General features: G+C 43.3%; 1 protein-coding gene across 14 annotated transcripts in view; it reads right to left on the bottom strand.

The window, feature by feature from the left end:
- TACC2 (transforming acidic coiled-coil containing protein 2) overlaps positions 1-14943 on the bottom strand; it is a 127625-nt gene that overhangs the window by 38274 nt on the left and 74408 nt on the right. For all 14 annotated transcript variants that reach the window (XM_074545330.1, XM_074545337.1, XM_074545334.1 and 11 more), the window contains one exon: positions 1114-1280. In XM_074545330.1, the coding sequence (XP_074401431.1) occupies positions 1114-1280 (167 nt within the window). The remainder of the gene's footprint in view (positions 1-1113; positions 1281-14943) is intronic.

The following is a 14943-nucleotide window of genomic DNA, read 5'->3' as shown; positions in this document are numbered from 1 at the left end:
GTGTAACCAAGGGCTTGAAGATAATCTACTGCAGTAATTCAAAGCACACTCCAACCCTGTTCAGCATGTGTGTTCCTTTTGTTCTCTGAGCACTTATTTTGTAATCATTGGATTGCTAAAGATTTACAAAAAGGAAAGAAGATGCAAACTTGAGTAACTTTTGCTACAATGATGAGGGAACTCTAACAGCAGAAAGGAAAAAGCATCAGGGTGCCTCAGTATTTACTTTTTATTTTGTCAAATCAGTTTGTAGAAAATCCTTGAAGCCTCTTAAAAACCTATCATAAATCAAGATCCTAAACAGCACTGCTTAATGAGTAACTCTCTTTGGTGGGATGCTACAGCTCTTTCCAAACACAATACAAGTGTTTAGCAGCTTTAGACTGCTGGGAAAAATATTACCTGCATACAATTTAGCCAGGTGATCAAGATGACTTGACTTTCAGATGGAAAAAAGACAGCATAATGGGGAATTCAGTCTCAAGCTGTTGAGCTGTCATCTGACAGCCCAAACAAAGCTATTTTGGGCTAATAGCATGCTTTCTACTCCCTCATATTCCATTACTCAATCTGGAGAACAAAGAACACTTTTTGGGGGAAAGAATTTCTTTGGGTTTTAAACACAATTCTACCTTTTCCAAGATTTTGGTTTCACCAATTTTCACATATGCGTACCATACATACATAACATAGCCCTGTGTTTCTCCTATAAAATCAGTACTTTGGTTTTTTGACTACCTCCTCTTCCAGTAACATATCTGAAAATGGCATTTTGTTACTTGTCATAGCTAATAGTGCTCACCCAGGTATCTGCATCTGCAACCCACATCTCCTTATTCTACTCGACTGACTCTGTAAAAATCCTAGAAAAATAAGCTTGGTTCAAAAGGAAGAAAGTTTTTTCTAGAGAGCTCCTCTTTTCTTTAATATTTTTGAAATGTTTTGCACAGATTCTCCATTACTTTATTCCAAGAGGCAACAGGGATTTTTCCTCTCTGCATGGGTAATTAATTAATATTCCAGCAGCCAATTTATTAGCATAATTCCTTGTCAGTGCTCAGAGAAACAGCTCCCTGCATGTTCACCTCCCCCATAACGTGTCCCACTCAATACCTGTATCTTCCACGGGCAGCTGAGGTTTTATTTCTTGCTCTGCTACGTCTGCAACAACTTCTGCTGCTGCTGCTGCTGCTTCAGGGGGAGGCTGTGGAGGTGAAGGTGGTGCCTTGACAGGTGTAGTGGACTCCGGGGTCTCAAATGCTTCTTCAGAGTCGGAGCTCCTGGGGAAAATCAAAGCAGAGAGTGGTGAGCACAGGGAGGGCCCATGTTTGCAGGTCAGGCTTGGCAGCACTGGGATTGCTGAGCTGGTGGCACAGACCTCAGCTCTCAGGCTACCCCTGTGCTTCCCAAAGGAGAGCTGACATTCCAGGATGGCTTCCAGAGCAGGATGTCATGGCTGTGGTTTTCTCCCCAGACAAGGATTGATGGCATTTGTGTTACAGAAGTGAACACACACTTGGAAATGAATCCATCCTGGAAATCCTGCTTTGCTGTGTGAGGGAGGCTCAGCCCTCTCTGTGCGCACCCCTGTGCTACTCCTTTCCACAAGCACACCTAAATTAACTAAAAAATACAAATAAAAAGACTATTATGAAGAGAATTTCCTAGCTTCATAAAAAAACCCCAAACATCTAAAACAACACCAAATTTCTTGGTGTGCCCTCAAGGGTGAGAGACATGAAGGTATCTGAGGTGCAGCCAACTCCTGTGCATCCTCCTCCCATGGAAATACCACATTCTGTTTTCAGCAGAATTTTACCAGAGCCCTTTTCAAACAGACCTTTTGACACAAGGGAAGACAGCCTGTAAAATGCATGGAATCCTGGCATTACCAATAATCCTTTTGTGGCACCATGGCACCATGTGCTCACAGGGACACAAAAACACCATGGGTTGGTGCTGGCCCAGGAATGTATCAGCAGCACCCAAAAGGGAGTCATTCAAGTGAAACACAAGCTTGAAAGGGATCAACTCTACAAAATGATCAGTAACATAAACATTAATTGAAAAGCTAAACAATTCAAGGACAAACCACTTGCTCTTAGAGGTGTACAGCCATAAGAAACTGTCCTTCTAGGTCTGGAAACTACAGATCATACTTCTTGAACTGAGCCCAAATGATAAACATTTCATCCTTTGTTTGGGAGCAAGGAATGCAGCAACAATGGTGTCATGTTCAATATGCACTGAACATATGCTCAGTATACATTCAATAAGCATTTCTGTTAGTCAGAGGCAGTTTTGGACTGTTGGTCTGTAATGAAGTAAATTGAACACAGCAGTTTGCTGAAGGACAGGCCAGATTTGCCTCTTCCCAGTGGTTCTATGTTGCCAAAAAATGAGAAGCCATTTCATCCCCCAGAAATACTCCACAAGCCAGCCCAAATCAAGGACTCCTCATTTTGCTTAAGTTAGAAGGTAACTCTGAGCTGCCAGACTCTGTTTGGTTTCCTAGACCCATGATTATTTTAAGCAGCTCCATGTCAGAAGTACAAATACAGGATTTACATTCATTTGCCTAATTCTATCACAGTATAAAGCCTTAGGAGAGTTGGGGAAGAAGAGACCCCAGTGTTACCTCAAGGAGCACAGTGGTCCCAATTTTCCCTCTCTCTCTTCTCTGCAGAATCCCAGAGAGAGCTCTCATCCCATCAGGATGCACATCATGACCCTGCACCTACCAAATCCTGGCTCACCACCCCTGAAGCAAAAAGAGCTCTACTAGTTATAACTTCAGGTGTTTGGAGATATCTTTATTTCCTCCCCAAATTTACACAGCTCAAAACCACTGTGTCTGGCTTTCCATTATATCTGCTCCTCAAAATCCCTTTGTGCCACTTCTTCAACCATCCTGATTCCTCAGGCCACAGAAGAGTCAAACTGGAACAGGCACACTGCATTATTTCAAATCATATCACCCCAAAGATGCACCATGTTTTATGTTCTACATATTTCAAGCTTAAAGAACAGCTGCAAACAAAGGGCTTCTATAAATAAAGCTTCACAATAGGTATTCAACAACAACAACAAATAAGTTTTCTCCTCCCTCCATGGAGCTGGTTTAGGAAACTTTAAAGTTGAAGAATCAAAGAGAAACAGAGTCGTGTGATATTTTCCCAGTGCCATAAAAATAAACCCAGGAAGTTATCATCTAAACCAACAAAACGAGAAGTCATTCATATCTCTCAGGCTTTCACGTAGTTTTTCATTGTGCTGCATTTAATTAATGTTTCACCCTTTACAATTTGAACTCCAAGTCTAGCTCTGTAACACTCAAACAATAATGTTTAGACTCCTTTTCCCCAAACTGTCTGTACAGCATTTATAACATATACAGAAACTGGAATGGAAAAACCTCTATTTTCATATCCTACTCAAAGGAGGATTTGTTAAACTGCCTTGAGGGAGTAGTTCTGCATCCTCCTTACTTAAATTATGGACAGAACTGATGCCTGTTTATCTACCTTTTAAAGGAGGTCCCTTTGTTTACTTGGTCTCTTCCTTGGATGAATTGGGCAAAACCATCTGAAGTAAATAGAAATACTTGCTCTTTTTTTGCTCACTGCTTGAGTTTCCACTCTGGAAAACCTCTTGAGTCCGTGGACAAACAGTTGAGGTGCCTGAGCTCCAGAAAATGGCTTTGTTTTGCTAATATTTAATAATTCCCAAAAGATTCTGATGCAACACTCCTGATTTTCAGCTAGTACAATCAAGTAAGAACTGTCTTAACCATAACTCAAATCCTTGTTATGAGAAGCAGTTGTGCTCACAAAGAAAATTCTATTTAACAAAGAAACATGAAGGGAAGCTTAATATCAGAAAAACCTTCTTTATCATGGCCTGGGATCTGGGCAAGGGCATAAAGCCTGGAAGCACATTCCAGTACTGTGCTCCAAAGTCAACATGCATCCTGGAAATATTAAACCTTGTGTTCAGTTTTCCTTAGGGAAAATACAGATGATCTGTCTTACACGAGGTATTTTTTAAGACCACAGTCCTACGTTCAAATGGTAAGAAAAGATTTTCCCAGAACAACAGGATTTTCTGTGAAAAGGAAATGATGTATTTCAGCCAGTTCAATTCACAATGCCTTTTCTCTGAGAAACTCAGGGAATACATGGAACAAAAAGAAATAATGCTGCTGCTGTACAGTTCTTGGTGCAAAGCAAGATTGCCAAATTGTGATATATCCTGAGAGTCGGCACCAACTCAAAGCTGCACAAGGAGCAGCCACCACAGGTCCAGCTGTGGGCAGGTTCTCAGCAAAGGAAGAGTCTTTAATCATCCAGAATATTATTCTGAAGCTTCAGCCAAGGATGCAGCTGAGTGTGAGCCTGCAGGACTTGTCTGTGGGGCAGTGATGAAGTGGGAACTACAGGAAGGAGCCTGGAAAGTTAGTGGGAGCTTACCTTCAGAACATGTCATACAACTCTTTCCATCTGTATCCTTTAGATTATGTACATAACAGGTGAAAAAATACAGATCATAGACGTCACAAAACATTCTTTCAGTCTGTTTCTTTCATGTCTCTTCTTGAAAAACACCAGTAAACAGTAAATCTAGCACATACAGATGGGGTCCCACAGCAGGGGAGAACAGGGAAATCCAAGAATCAGACTAGACCAACCAAATCTGGCAACTCCACATCAACTTGTGGAGCCTGAGCACCCCCACTCTCACCTGGGAAGTCTCAGCTCTTGCCCAGCCCGTTACATAAATCTCTGGAGGAAATACTGAAGGCAGAAAGAGGGTTGACCTCACTTCCTCACCTCTGGCCATGTGGAAAGCCAGCCTCATAAGTTACATTACCTTTTTTATAAACCACAGGTTCTTACAATTTAAATCCTCCCTGATTTCAGAAGGAAAATTTGCCTTTTTGTCAGTGTAGCTGGAAATCAAGAATGAGATTTCTTCATTCCCCTGCCTCTCCTCCCTGCCTGCCCTTGCCAGGCAGACACAGCCCCTGAAATAAATGAGGTCACCCCAGTTGCCACCAGAAAACTCAATTCATTAAAAAGTGGCTTTCAACAGAGCTGTGGCCTTGGGCTGTGGTGGGAATGCTGCCATCTGCCTTGGGTTCCTCCAATATTGACACTGCAGCAGCACAGCCAGTGCCACCCTGCTCCCTGCTCTCATTCCACAGCAGGGAAAGAGAACTTAAAGTTAAATTAAAAGCAGGACTTTGACATGAGGACTGAGCTCAGCAGCATCACCTCCTATGGAGATGCTCAAGGGAGCAAAACTGGAAGTGGGATGTGCCAAGGGAGCTCCATGGGCTTTTGTGGGGTTACTTTATTTAATGCTAAATCTATATAGAATTTCTATTTAGTGTATAGCCTGCTTCAGAAAACAAGACAAACAAACAAGCCCGACTACTTTATGGAGTGCTGATCTATTGATGTGCAATATGAACAATCTGGAGAGGAAATGGGGGGTGATATTATGAATTTTTGAAGCCAGGAGTTGGAGCTGCATTACTGACAAGTGCTGCCTGTGCTGGGAGTGAGGAGAGGGAGATGGAGCTGAAGGAGCTGCTCTCCATCAGCCAGGGTTGTGGAATCACAGCTAACAACAAGACTGGCTTCAGGGGGATCTGCTCCACAAAAACAAAGGTGAACAGACTCTATTTCAATCTGTACATTTTCTTCTAAACTTTGCACTTAGGAAAATGTATGGTTCATCTCCCTAATTAGCAGAACGTGTCCTGGACTAATTGAGGTCTCTCCTACCTGTCAGCAATATCACTGAAGCCCTGCCAGCACTTCATAAACTCAACCTTCTCCCTGTTACTCAAAAAACTCTGTTCACCAATTGTTTTTTCTCTGTATTTTATTGACATGACAATTTCATTCTCATGGTATATTTAGAAATAGGACACATTGGGAGGAAATAAACCAGGCAATCTTACAACACACACACAACAACAAAACCAAACTGTGCTTCACTGCCACCCAAGAGTGCTCAGAGAGTGATGCAATGAAAGCAAGGACTGCAAAGGTTTATGTGGATATTTGCAGATTGCCCTCTCATTGTAGTGTGAGTGACATTTGGAGGTGTACAGAGAAACTCTGAAGATGAGCAATTCCTCCCTGACCAGTTTTAACTGGTAATAACTCCTGCAGTCTTTTCCTGAGGTACAGCTGGACCCCCTGAGGGAGAGGAGACAGAAATGGGTATTTTGTCTTTTTTTCCCATCTCATCTTTAGATCCCCATGTTCTTTACAACTGGCTAGAGCTGCAGCTCAAGGGGAAAATGCCTGTCCAAGTACATCCATCCCTCCAGGAAATGTAAACCCACATTAAAGCTCTCTGCAGACCTGTCCCTGAGCCTCAGGACTCAAACAAGGAATGTGGCACCAGGGGATCATCTCAGCTCCTGCACCAGGTACTGGCAGGGACCTGGGGCAAACAGAGTCCAAGGCCATGGCATGAGGGACCCAGGTGAGCAAACACTGCAGCGCTAATGCAAAAGCACCATCTGTGGCAAGAGCTAAAGGAAACAGATTCCATCAGGCCTGGCCCTGCAAAGCATTTGCAGCTGTTATATCATAAATTTAAGGTATAAATTTCACATGAGTATTTACTGAACAATTTATCATGCACCATGAGAGGAAACTCAATCAGAGAGAAAAGGAGAAAAAAAACCCAACCAACTTTTTAGATTGTTCAATTTAGTATTGAAGATTAATTTTGGCTTTCATTCTGGGTATCTCCCACTGGGAGACGAGCTGGAAATAAAAAGGAGGAATGAGTTCTGCAGACCTCCATCGATCATTTCCAGAGATGATCCTCATAAAGCCAGCATGAATAATTCAGGTGTGGTTTACTGATGAGCCCAGATCCAAGATAACAGGAGTGGCTGCATCCTTCTGAGGTCAATCTGGCTGTGTGTTACTTAAGCAGGCACCTTCACTGCAGTGGCAAGGCCCACACAGGCTGACAGATCTGCAAAGACACTCAGTAACTCCAACTCCAGAGTTTCTAAAGCCAGAGAGACAAGGCACTCAGAGAGATGCATTCATTTCAGTCAAAGCTCATTCACTGTAAAAATCTGATAAAACCCTTTCAGATTTCCAGGTGTCATTTTCAGTGGTTAAAATTATCTTCTCCTAAAAATCCCCCAAACCCAAGTAAGCCACAACACAAAAAGAACACTGAGGCAGGATGTTCCAGCAAGACATCTCTCCAGATGAAGATCAATCCTGCTCTCAGCTCTGCCTCTGAACTGCTGCACATACACAGAATCATAAAACAAGTTTGGGTTGGAAGGGACCTTTGAAATTCATCAAGTTCAGTGCTCTTGGGGAGTTCAGTTCAAATCTGCCTTACCCACCCAGGCTGGGACCTCTAAACAGCAAGGACAGCTTCTTGTAGTAAATGTATGCAGAGTCCAGAGGGGGAAAATGACTGCTCATGACATTTTACATTTGAGGGCTTTTCCCTTTTGTTTATATAAAATTAAATAACTGACAATCTCTCATAATTCATCTTGTGGCATCACTTGTGGTTTGGTAACACAAATCTAATACAGACACATATACAGTCTTTACTCTTTTTTTCCTTCAGACTCTCACAAACACAGCTCTGCATCATAATTCAAGAACATCAGGAGAGCCCAAATGGTAATTCCTTTCCTGGAGATCAAGTTCCCACTTCAGGTCAGCAGCCATTAGCTGACCCAAGGGCCTGCTCAAGAGGACCAAGAATGTTCTACAGCTACAGCAAAAGGTCATTTTCTTAATCCCAGCACCAGGTTAGGATAATATCAGAGATGTGCCAACTTTCTATGCTGTGATTTTTACATAATATTTGCCTACCCTGTGACTTCCAGCTAACATGACATTCCCCAATAATTAGCTTCCTTTTACATCATGTTAGCTATTACATGCTTTGAATATGAAATATCCCTACTGATTTTAAATTTTGATATTAAATTTGTACAGCAACCCACAGAAAACAGAGATAGAATGGTGGAGTTATCTGGTTATTTTTGGTATTAAAATTTGGTGTCTACCAAATAGGAATTAGTCTACCTACCAAACCCAGCACCCACAGATCTGCTGAACACATTCTTTTAGAAAACAATGCAAATATATGTGATGAGTGGCATAAACCTCACAAAATTTTAATAATGCTCTAGAGGCATAAACCTCACAAACTATTTTCCCTTTCTCTAATAAAACATACCTTTGGAATTACAGGGTGTCTCAAAAGAATCCAGGGCCCCTCTGGGGGTTGGAGCAGATGATCTCCAGAGGTCCCCTCCAACTCCAACCCCTCTGATTCTGTGAGAGCCTTTAGCCCAGAGCAGAGCACAGCCTGTAACCTCAGCCCAGCCTGCTGGAGCTGCAAGATGGGTGACACCTCAGGGATCATGGAAAGCCATCTGTCCTGCTGCCTCTGCCCCCTGGGAATGCTCTCAGTGCTGGATCTGATGCTTAAATTACATCAGGAGCTGGGGGAGGTACCAACAAGTCACTTGGTGTCACCACAGTCCACTTACAAGACAGCTCCTTCAGGGACACATTTCTGGCCACTAACTATTAATGAGCCTCTGTCACACTCCTCTAGGGAAAAGTGACAAGATCACCCATGCTAGGATTGAATAAATTCACAACAAACCCATACTGGGAGGAGACCAACCACAGGAGAGAATGATGTTGGGAAGGAAACAGATCACCAAGCTTTCCTTCAGCTCAAAAAGGCATGACACATCATTCCAGAGGAGCATTATTACTGATGTGCACACACAGGATGAGAATAAAGCCTTGAGAATGTAATAAAATGATGTTTGGTATCTGCAAGGTGAACACAGGAAAACCACAGGGTACTGGTCTCTGAGGTGCAAAATGCCCCAGATCTCTGACCAGAAGTCAGTGGAAATTCAAATTTCTAGTGCTGAGTCTGCACTGAAAAGTGCATCACCTTACAGGGGAATCCTTCAGTCTGCTGGCTGGTGTGTGGGGCACACATAGAGAATATATATCCTATATATCATATATAAAATGTGTGCACGGAAAAGGCAATCACGCTTTGGGCTACTCACCTGCAACACTCCTGCCACATTCTGCAGGTTCCTTCCTGCCTTGCCAAGTCTGACCATCAAAACAAAGCCACAATTTCATTACAGGATTATTTCAGCTTAAACAATAATGCTGGGAAATAATTCCAGTCCTACTTTACGTAGATCCTATATTTAAGTCCTACTTTATAGCAAGAAGCTCCCCATATTGCTTTAAATCATGTTAAATTTTTCATTTTCATTTTATAACAGTCACCACAGCTGAGTTACCAGATCTCTTTTATTTTTACTTTAAAACTGGATATGGCTCAATGAAAAGTACAACTCCAGCTCCTTTTATCACAGCAATTTCAAATAATTTTATAGAAGAAATCTATGAACTGGAATGAGGTTAATTTCCTTGGTATCTTCATTCTTTATCCTGTTGTCTTTCTGATGCATTAAAACACTAATTAAAAACAATACTGGAGGACAGACAGAGTGAAGGCCATTTAAAAAAAATGTTTTTGTAAAAGAACACAATCAAAGCTGAAAGGTTTAAACAGAAATCATGTTTTGCATTCAGAGTAGTATTCCACAAAATCATCTGCAGCTCCTTCCTCAGCACAGGCATTCTGCTCAACCCAAGAGCAGGACAACATCACGTGTTCATTTTATGGCCTGAGCTATGGAGCAGAGAGAAGCATCCTTTGCAATTCTCACTTAAAATGAGAATCCAATTCTCACTTAAAATGTCAAATAAATCCCATTCCACCGAAACCACAATTGCACAAGAGCTCATATTGACAGGGATGTGTGCAGAAAGCAGGGCAGCAACTCCTCTCCAGAGGAAGATTTTAATATTATTTCAGCTTAAACATTCCTACAGAAAACACAGCTCCCCAGAAAAATAACCACTATCACAAAAAAGGTGGCCCTTGCCAGCCCACAAGGATGTGTGGTGAGAGGCATAAAGCTGAATTTTGGGGCACAAGGAGGAGGGTGATCCTGCAGCCAGGTGAGAGATGCAAGGCTGAATTTTGGGACACAAGGAGGAGGGTGAGAGATGCAAGGCTGAATTTTGGGGCACAAGGAGAAGGGTGACCCTGCAGCCAGGTGAGAGATGCAAGTTTGAATTTTGGGGCACAAGGAGGAGGGTGAGAGATGCAAGGCTGAATTTTGGGACACAAGGAGGAGGGTGACCCTGCAGCCAGGTGAGGCACAACGTTGAATTTTGGGTCACGAGGAGGAGGGTGATCTGCAGCCAGGTAAGAGGCACCAGTTTGAATTTCGGGTCACAAGGAGGAGGATGAGAGGTGCAAGGGTGAATTTTGGGTCACAAGGAGAAGGGTGACCCTGCAGCCAGGTGAGGCACAACGTTGAATTTTGGGACACAAGGAGGAGGGTGAGAGATGCAAGGCTGAATTTTGGGGCACAAGGAGAAGGGTGACCCTGCAGCCGGAGCCATCCCCTGCCCTGAGCAGTTCTGTGCCTCCCCTCACCCTCAGCCCAAGGGGTGTCAAACCTTCTGAAGCTGCCCCAGGGCACCTCAGCTGAGGTGTCAGTGATGGACAGCAGGATGGATTTGCTGTGAATGGGTGAACATGGTCACACACTGCTGCTCTGATGGCACTGAGTCACTTCTCAGCTCTTCCAGCAATGGGGGCTCCAAGCTGAAGTGCTGGGATAACTCAGTGTCTGAGCTCAGAGACGAGAATCTGCATTTTCTCTTTAAACACAGGTGAGATAACAGAAATAAAATGCTGTGGCTTCCCCTTTCAGATCATTATGTGGGACTTCAGCGACAGAAAGTAAGACCTTGTGTGTTATCCAAGCCACAGAGATGGGTTTGGAAATGTGTCTGCTATAATAGATTGCAAAAAGAAAACTATGAATACCTTAAACATTAATCACTTGCTATAAAAAGGCTCGTTTTTCCTCACAGGATGGCTATATTTAGAGAACAGGATTAGAACTGCAGTGGAGGAGAACTAAAAGGACATAATCATCTTAAAAATAATGTTGAATTTTGGGTTTTAGCCTATTGTCTTATAAGCAGTCTTCCTACCATAACTGAAATGGGAAGAAGGAATTATTTTTTCCTGCTTTTTCTCCTTGTTTATTCAGCAAATTTGAGCACATTTTGTGCAGAAGCCAAATTCCCACTCCCCCAACAAAAGCCATTTCCTGCTTTCACACAGCAATGCTAGAGAAATGTCTCAAGCTGTGGGAAACCACATCTGAAGGAAAAAAGACTGCGGGATATAACATGGCACACTTACAGCAGCACTTCAATCTACTTAAATCATTTTTCTAACTGATTAGCAAGAAGTTCCCCATATTGCTTTAAATCATGTTACATTTTTCCTTTTTATTGCTTTTCCTGAGATCTGGCAGGGTATGTTTTTCAACACCACTGATATAAATGAATAATAAAACAATCCTCCATCCTTTCTGGCCAGCCTGCTTTCTCTTTTACTGGCTTCAGCCTGAATAATGAAAATATCTTCGCCACAAAAACAGGACTCAGAATTGAAATTGTTTTTTAAATCCCTATGCTCTTCTCAGGCAGATGCTTTATTCTCTGAGGTACAACAGGAAAAAGCAATTTAATTAAAGGCACTCTTCTTCAGACATCACAACTGCAAATATCCTAATGTGTCCCTAAATCACCAGAGGCTGCTGAATATTCAACCACAGAAATCTTTTAAGAAAGATGCAGACTGCCCCAATAGCAAAGGTGGGAAATGCTTAAAACAAATATAACCAGTTAATACACAATAATCCCACTCAGTGATGCATTTTGCTCACCCTAATGGGTTAGGGGTTGGGGTTTGAATCAGTGGTTGATGTTGAAATATTTAATACCCCTGGCAGGTATCTTTCCTCTTCTTTTAGTCCCAAGGTCTAAAATTTTAATCCAGGAATCATCATCGTGTGAACTGTGCCCCCATGAAGAATCATCCTGTGCTCCTGCTACACAGCATCACCAATGGGAAAGGGATCAATAATTCATCAGGAGCAGAGCCACAGGTTGGGAATTGCTTTGTTTACTGCAGCCACCTTTTAAATGCAACACTGTGGCTTTGCAGAGCCTCCTCTCAGCTCTGCCACGCAGCTCCAAAGCAGGAGCAGGGGACAGAACAGCGCGGGGGGATGTGTGACACCATTCCTGGGGACTGGCCAGTCCTGCAAGCACGGAGATGCTGAGAGCCCCGGGATGTGGGACGGGCTGTGCTCCTGCACGGCCCTTCCTTCCAGAAAGGAGACAAGGACTACACGGGGGTGGAGAAGAGAGGCGGGGAGAACCTTCACTGAGGAGGAAACAGAGGAGGAGAGACCCTCTGCCTCCAACCTGCCCCATATTCTGCCTTTTGGGCCCCTGCACAGCCTCCCTACAGGACTTTGCAAGACCCTCTCTAACCCTTACCCCTCTATTTCAACACCTAAAGCAGCTGCATGCACAGACATGTGGCCAGCAAGCAGTAGGAAAAAAGAACAAAAAATATCTATCTTGACCTCTTAATAACAGCAACAACAAAATCTCTGCTTGGGCTGTACTCATTCCATCTCCTGCCTCGGGTGGGTGAGATCCAGCTGCTGCTCCAGCTCTGGAGGGTTTCCCACTGCCTTCATTCACCTCTCCCATGGGCACATGGTGCTGCTGCAACTCTCAGGGAACCCTTCCCTTCCCTTCCCTTCCCTTCCCTTCCCTTCCCTTCCCTTCCCTTCCCTTCCCTTCCCTTCCCTTCCCTTCCCTTCCCTTCCCTTCCCTTCCCTTCCCTTCCCTTCCCTTCCCTTCCCTTCCCTTCCCTTCCCTTCCCTTCCCTTCCCTTCCCTTCCCTTCCCTTCCCTTCCCTTCCCTTCCCTTCCCTCAGGAAGCACCAACTCAGCACCACAGAGTGATGGAAACAGCAAATCCTTGATTTCCCCAGCCAGGTGAGGAGCAGCCTGAACCTTCCCTTCCCAAGCTCCCACTTTGGTCCTGCACGTGGGAACTTACACAAAAAAAATCTGAATTCCTTGCTCATCTTTCCTCTCCTTTAGCACCAAACCCTTTTCCCAGCACAATGCTGGACTCATTTCTAAGGAGAGCAATGGGCTGTTATTAACGAGAGCAATAAATGCAGGTTTTTATGCTGAAGGAAATCAAAGCTCTAAAGGAGCAGGAGCTTATGTGATTGTAATTGTACCCTGTGTCAGATACAACCTGGTTTACATTAAGCCCTACCAAAAAGCTGCTTTTGTTTAGGAAAACCGTACCGTGTAAATTTGGACATAACTCTGAGGATTGCGATTAATCAAAATCAAATAAGCTTAAAATGGAAAGACACAGATTGTCTCAAAGTTTACATATTTGCCCCAACAGAACCAACAGCCCCAGTTCTTCCTCTCAGAGGTTTCCCAAGCATCCATTCATCCCCTGAGTCACTCCCTGCAGCAGAGGGAGAGGAGCTGTAGCAAACAATACTGCAGGGCAGCAACAAACAAGAAACAGAGCTCTACAGTTGTCCTGAGATCTCTCAGACATATCCACAGTTGCTTCAACCACGTGCAAACTCCAATTTGGTTTCCAGAGCCAGGGAAGGATCTCACTATCTTATCTAGTGTCACCATCAATGAAGGCTCTCAGGCCAAAACCTGGCTTACAAAAAAATTTAAGACTGTAGCGGAAATAGGAAACTAATTCAATTTTTTCCCCATTAAGCTGCTTCTAATGGGAATACAAAACATGATATCCACAGCCTGCTACTAAATTCAGATGGTTGCTTAAGAGCATTTAAGGATCTGAAGAGAAATGACACTTTTCCTTTCTTTGCTTTTTCCAAAGTAAAAATACATTTGCTTGTTTGCTTCTTACAGCAAACCCACCCACTTTCTCCAAGAGAATGCAAACTGCATTGAATTTCTAGCTGTAATTACAACTCTGTCTCTTGCCACTCAAAAGCCTGTTTACCTGGACTACATAAGAAGCTTAGTACACAGCTAAATCCTTACAAAGCATCAGAGGTGGATAAGGATACTGTGTCCATAAGACATAAGCAAATATAAAAATGATAGGTGCATGGTCTTAAAACAAAGGAAATGTGCTTGTAAGAGACACAACTGCTTTTCTGTGTGCTGTAATCATGTTAGAGAAACATTCAAAGCACCCAGACTATTCCCTCTTGAAACAGAGTGCTGAAGAGCATCTTTGATTTAAATCTAACAATCAGTTCCTCTGACTGTTGGTCAAGGCAAGCAAAAAGCAAAAAAGTAAACGCAGCCAGGGAAGCAGCTCTGCTGGTAAATGACAGCCACAATGCATGTGGAGGAAATGCCTTTTCATTCATGTTTTTACCACCTCACATCAGGTTTTATTTTCCAATTTGCCTGCATGTCATAATCCATAATAGATGACAGCAGCTCCATTACAGGTGGCATAGGGCACCCCACTCCGTATGGAGAGCTTTAGAGCACACATGGGTTTGCCAGACGTGTGCTGTGCCTTGTTAACACAGGGCTGGGCTCTTTTCATTTTATTTTCAAGGCTAAACGTGACCTGCCTACTTCCAGTGACAGAAGAAGTGGTTGATGTAACCACCTCTCATATCAAAGGGAGCGCTGTCATTGACTTCAGAGATGAGACCCTTTGGGCTCAAATAAGGGAGGCTGGAATGAAAGACAGGGAAGCCTGACAGAAGAATCTCCTCGTTACTCCTGGTACATCTTAAGTAAAACATCCCCATGGCTTCCAGCAATTCACCCTGTTTAGCAGACAAGCCCAGCAGATAGAGCATCCTCTAATTACTGACGGGGGATGCTCACTGAAGGCTGTCAGTAAGAGGAAGAAGAAAACAAATTTATGTTTCTACATAATAAGCTGACAATAGGCAGAATTG

Source organism: Zonotrichia albicollis, chromosome 7 (genome assembly GCF_047830755.1).
Source record: "Zonotrichia albicollis isolate bZonAlb1 chromosome 7, bZonAlb1.hap1, whole genome shotgun sequence".
Taxonomy (NCBI): domain Eukaryota; kingdom Metazoa; phylum Chordata; class Aves; order Passeriformes; family Passerellidae; genus Zonotrichia; species Zonotrichia albicollis.
The sequence above is the reverse complement of the archived record's forward strand: the minus strand, read 5'-3'. Positions and strand labels throughout refer to the sequence as shown.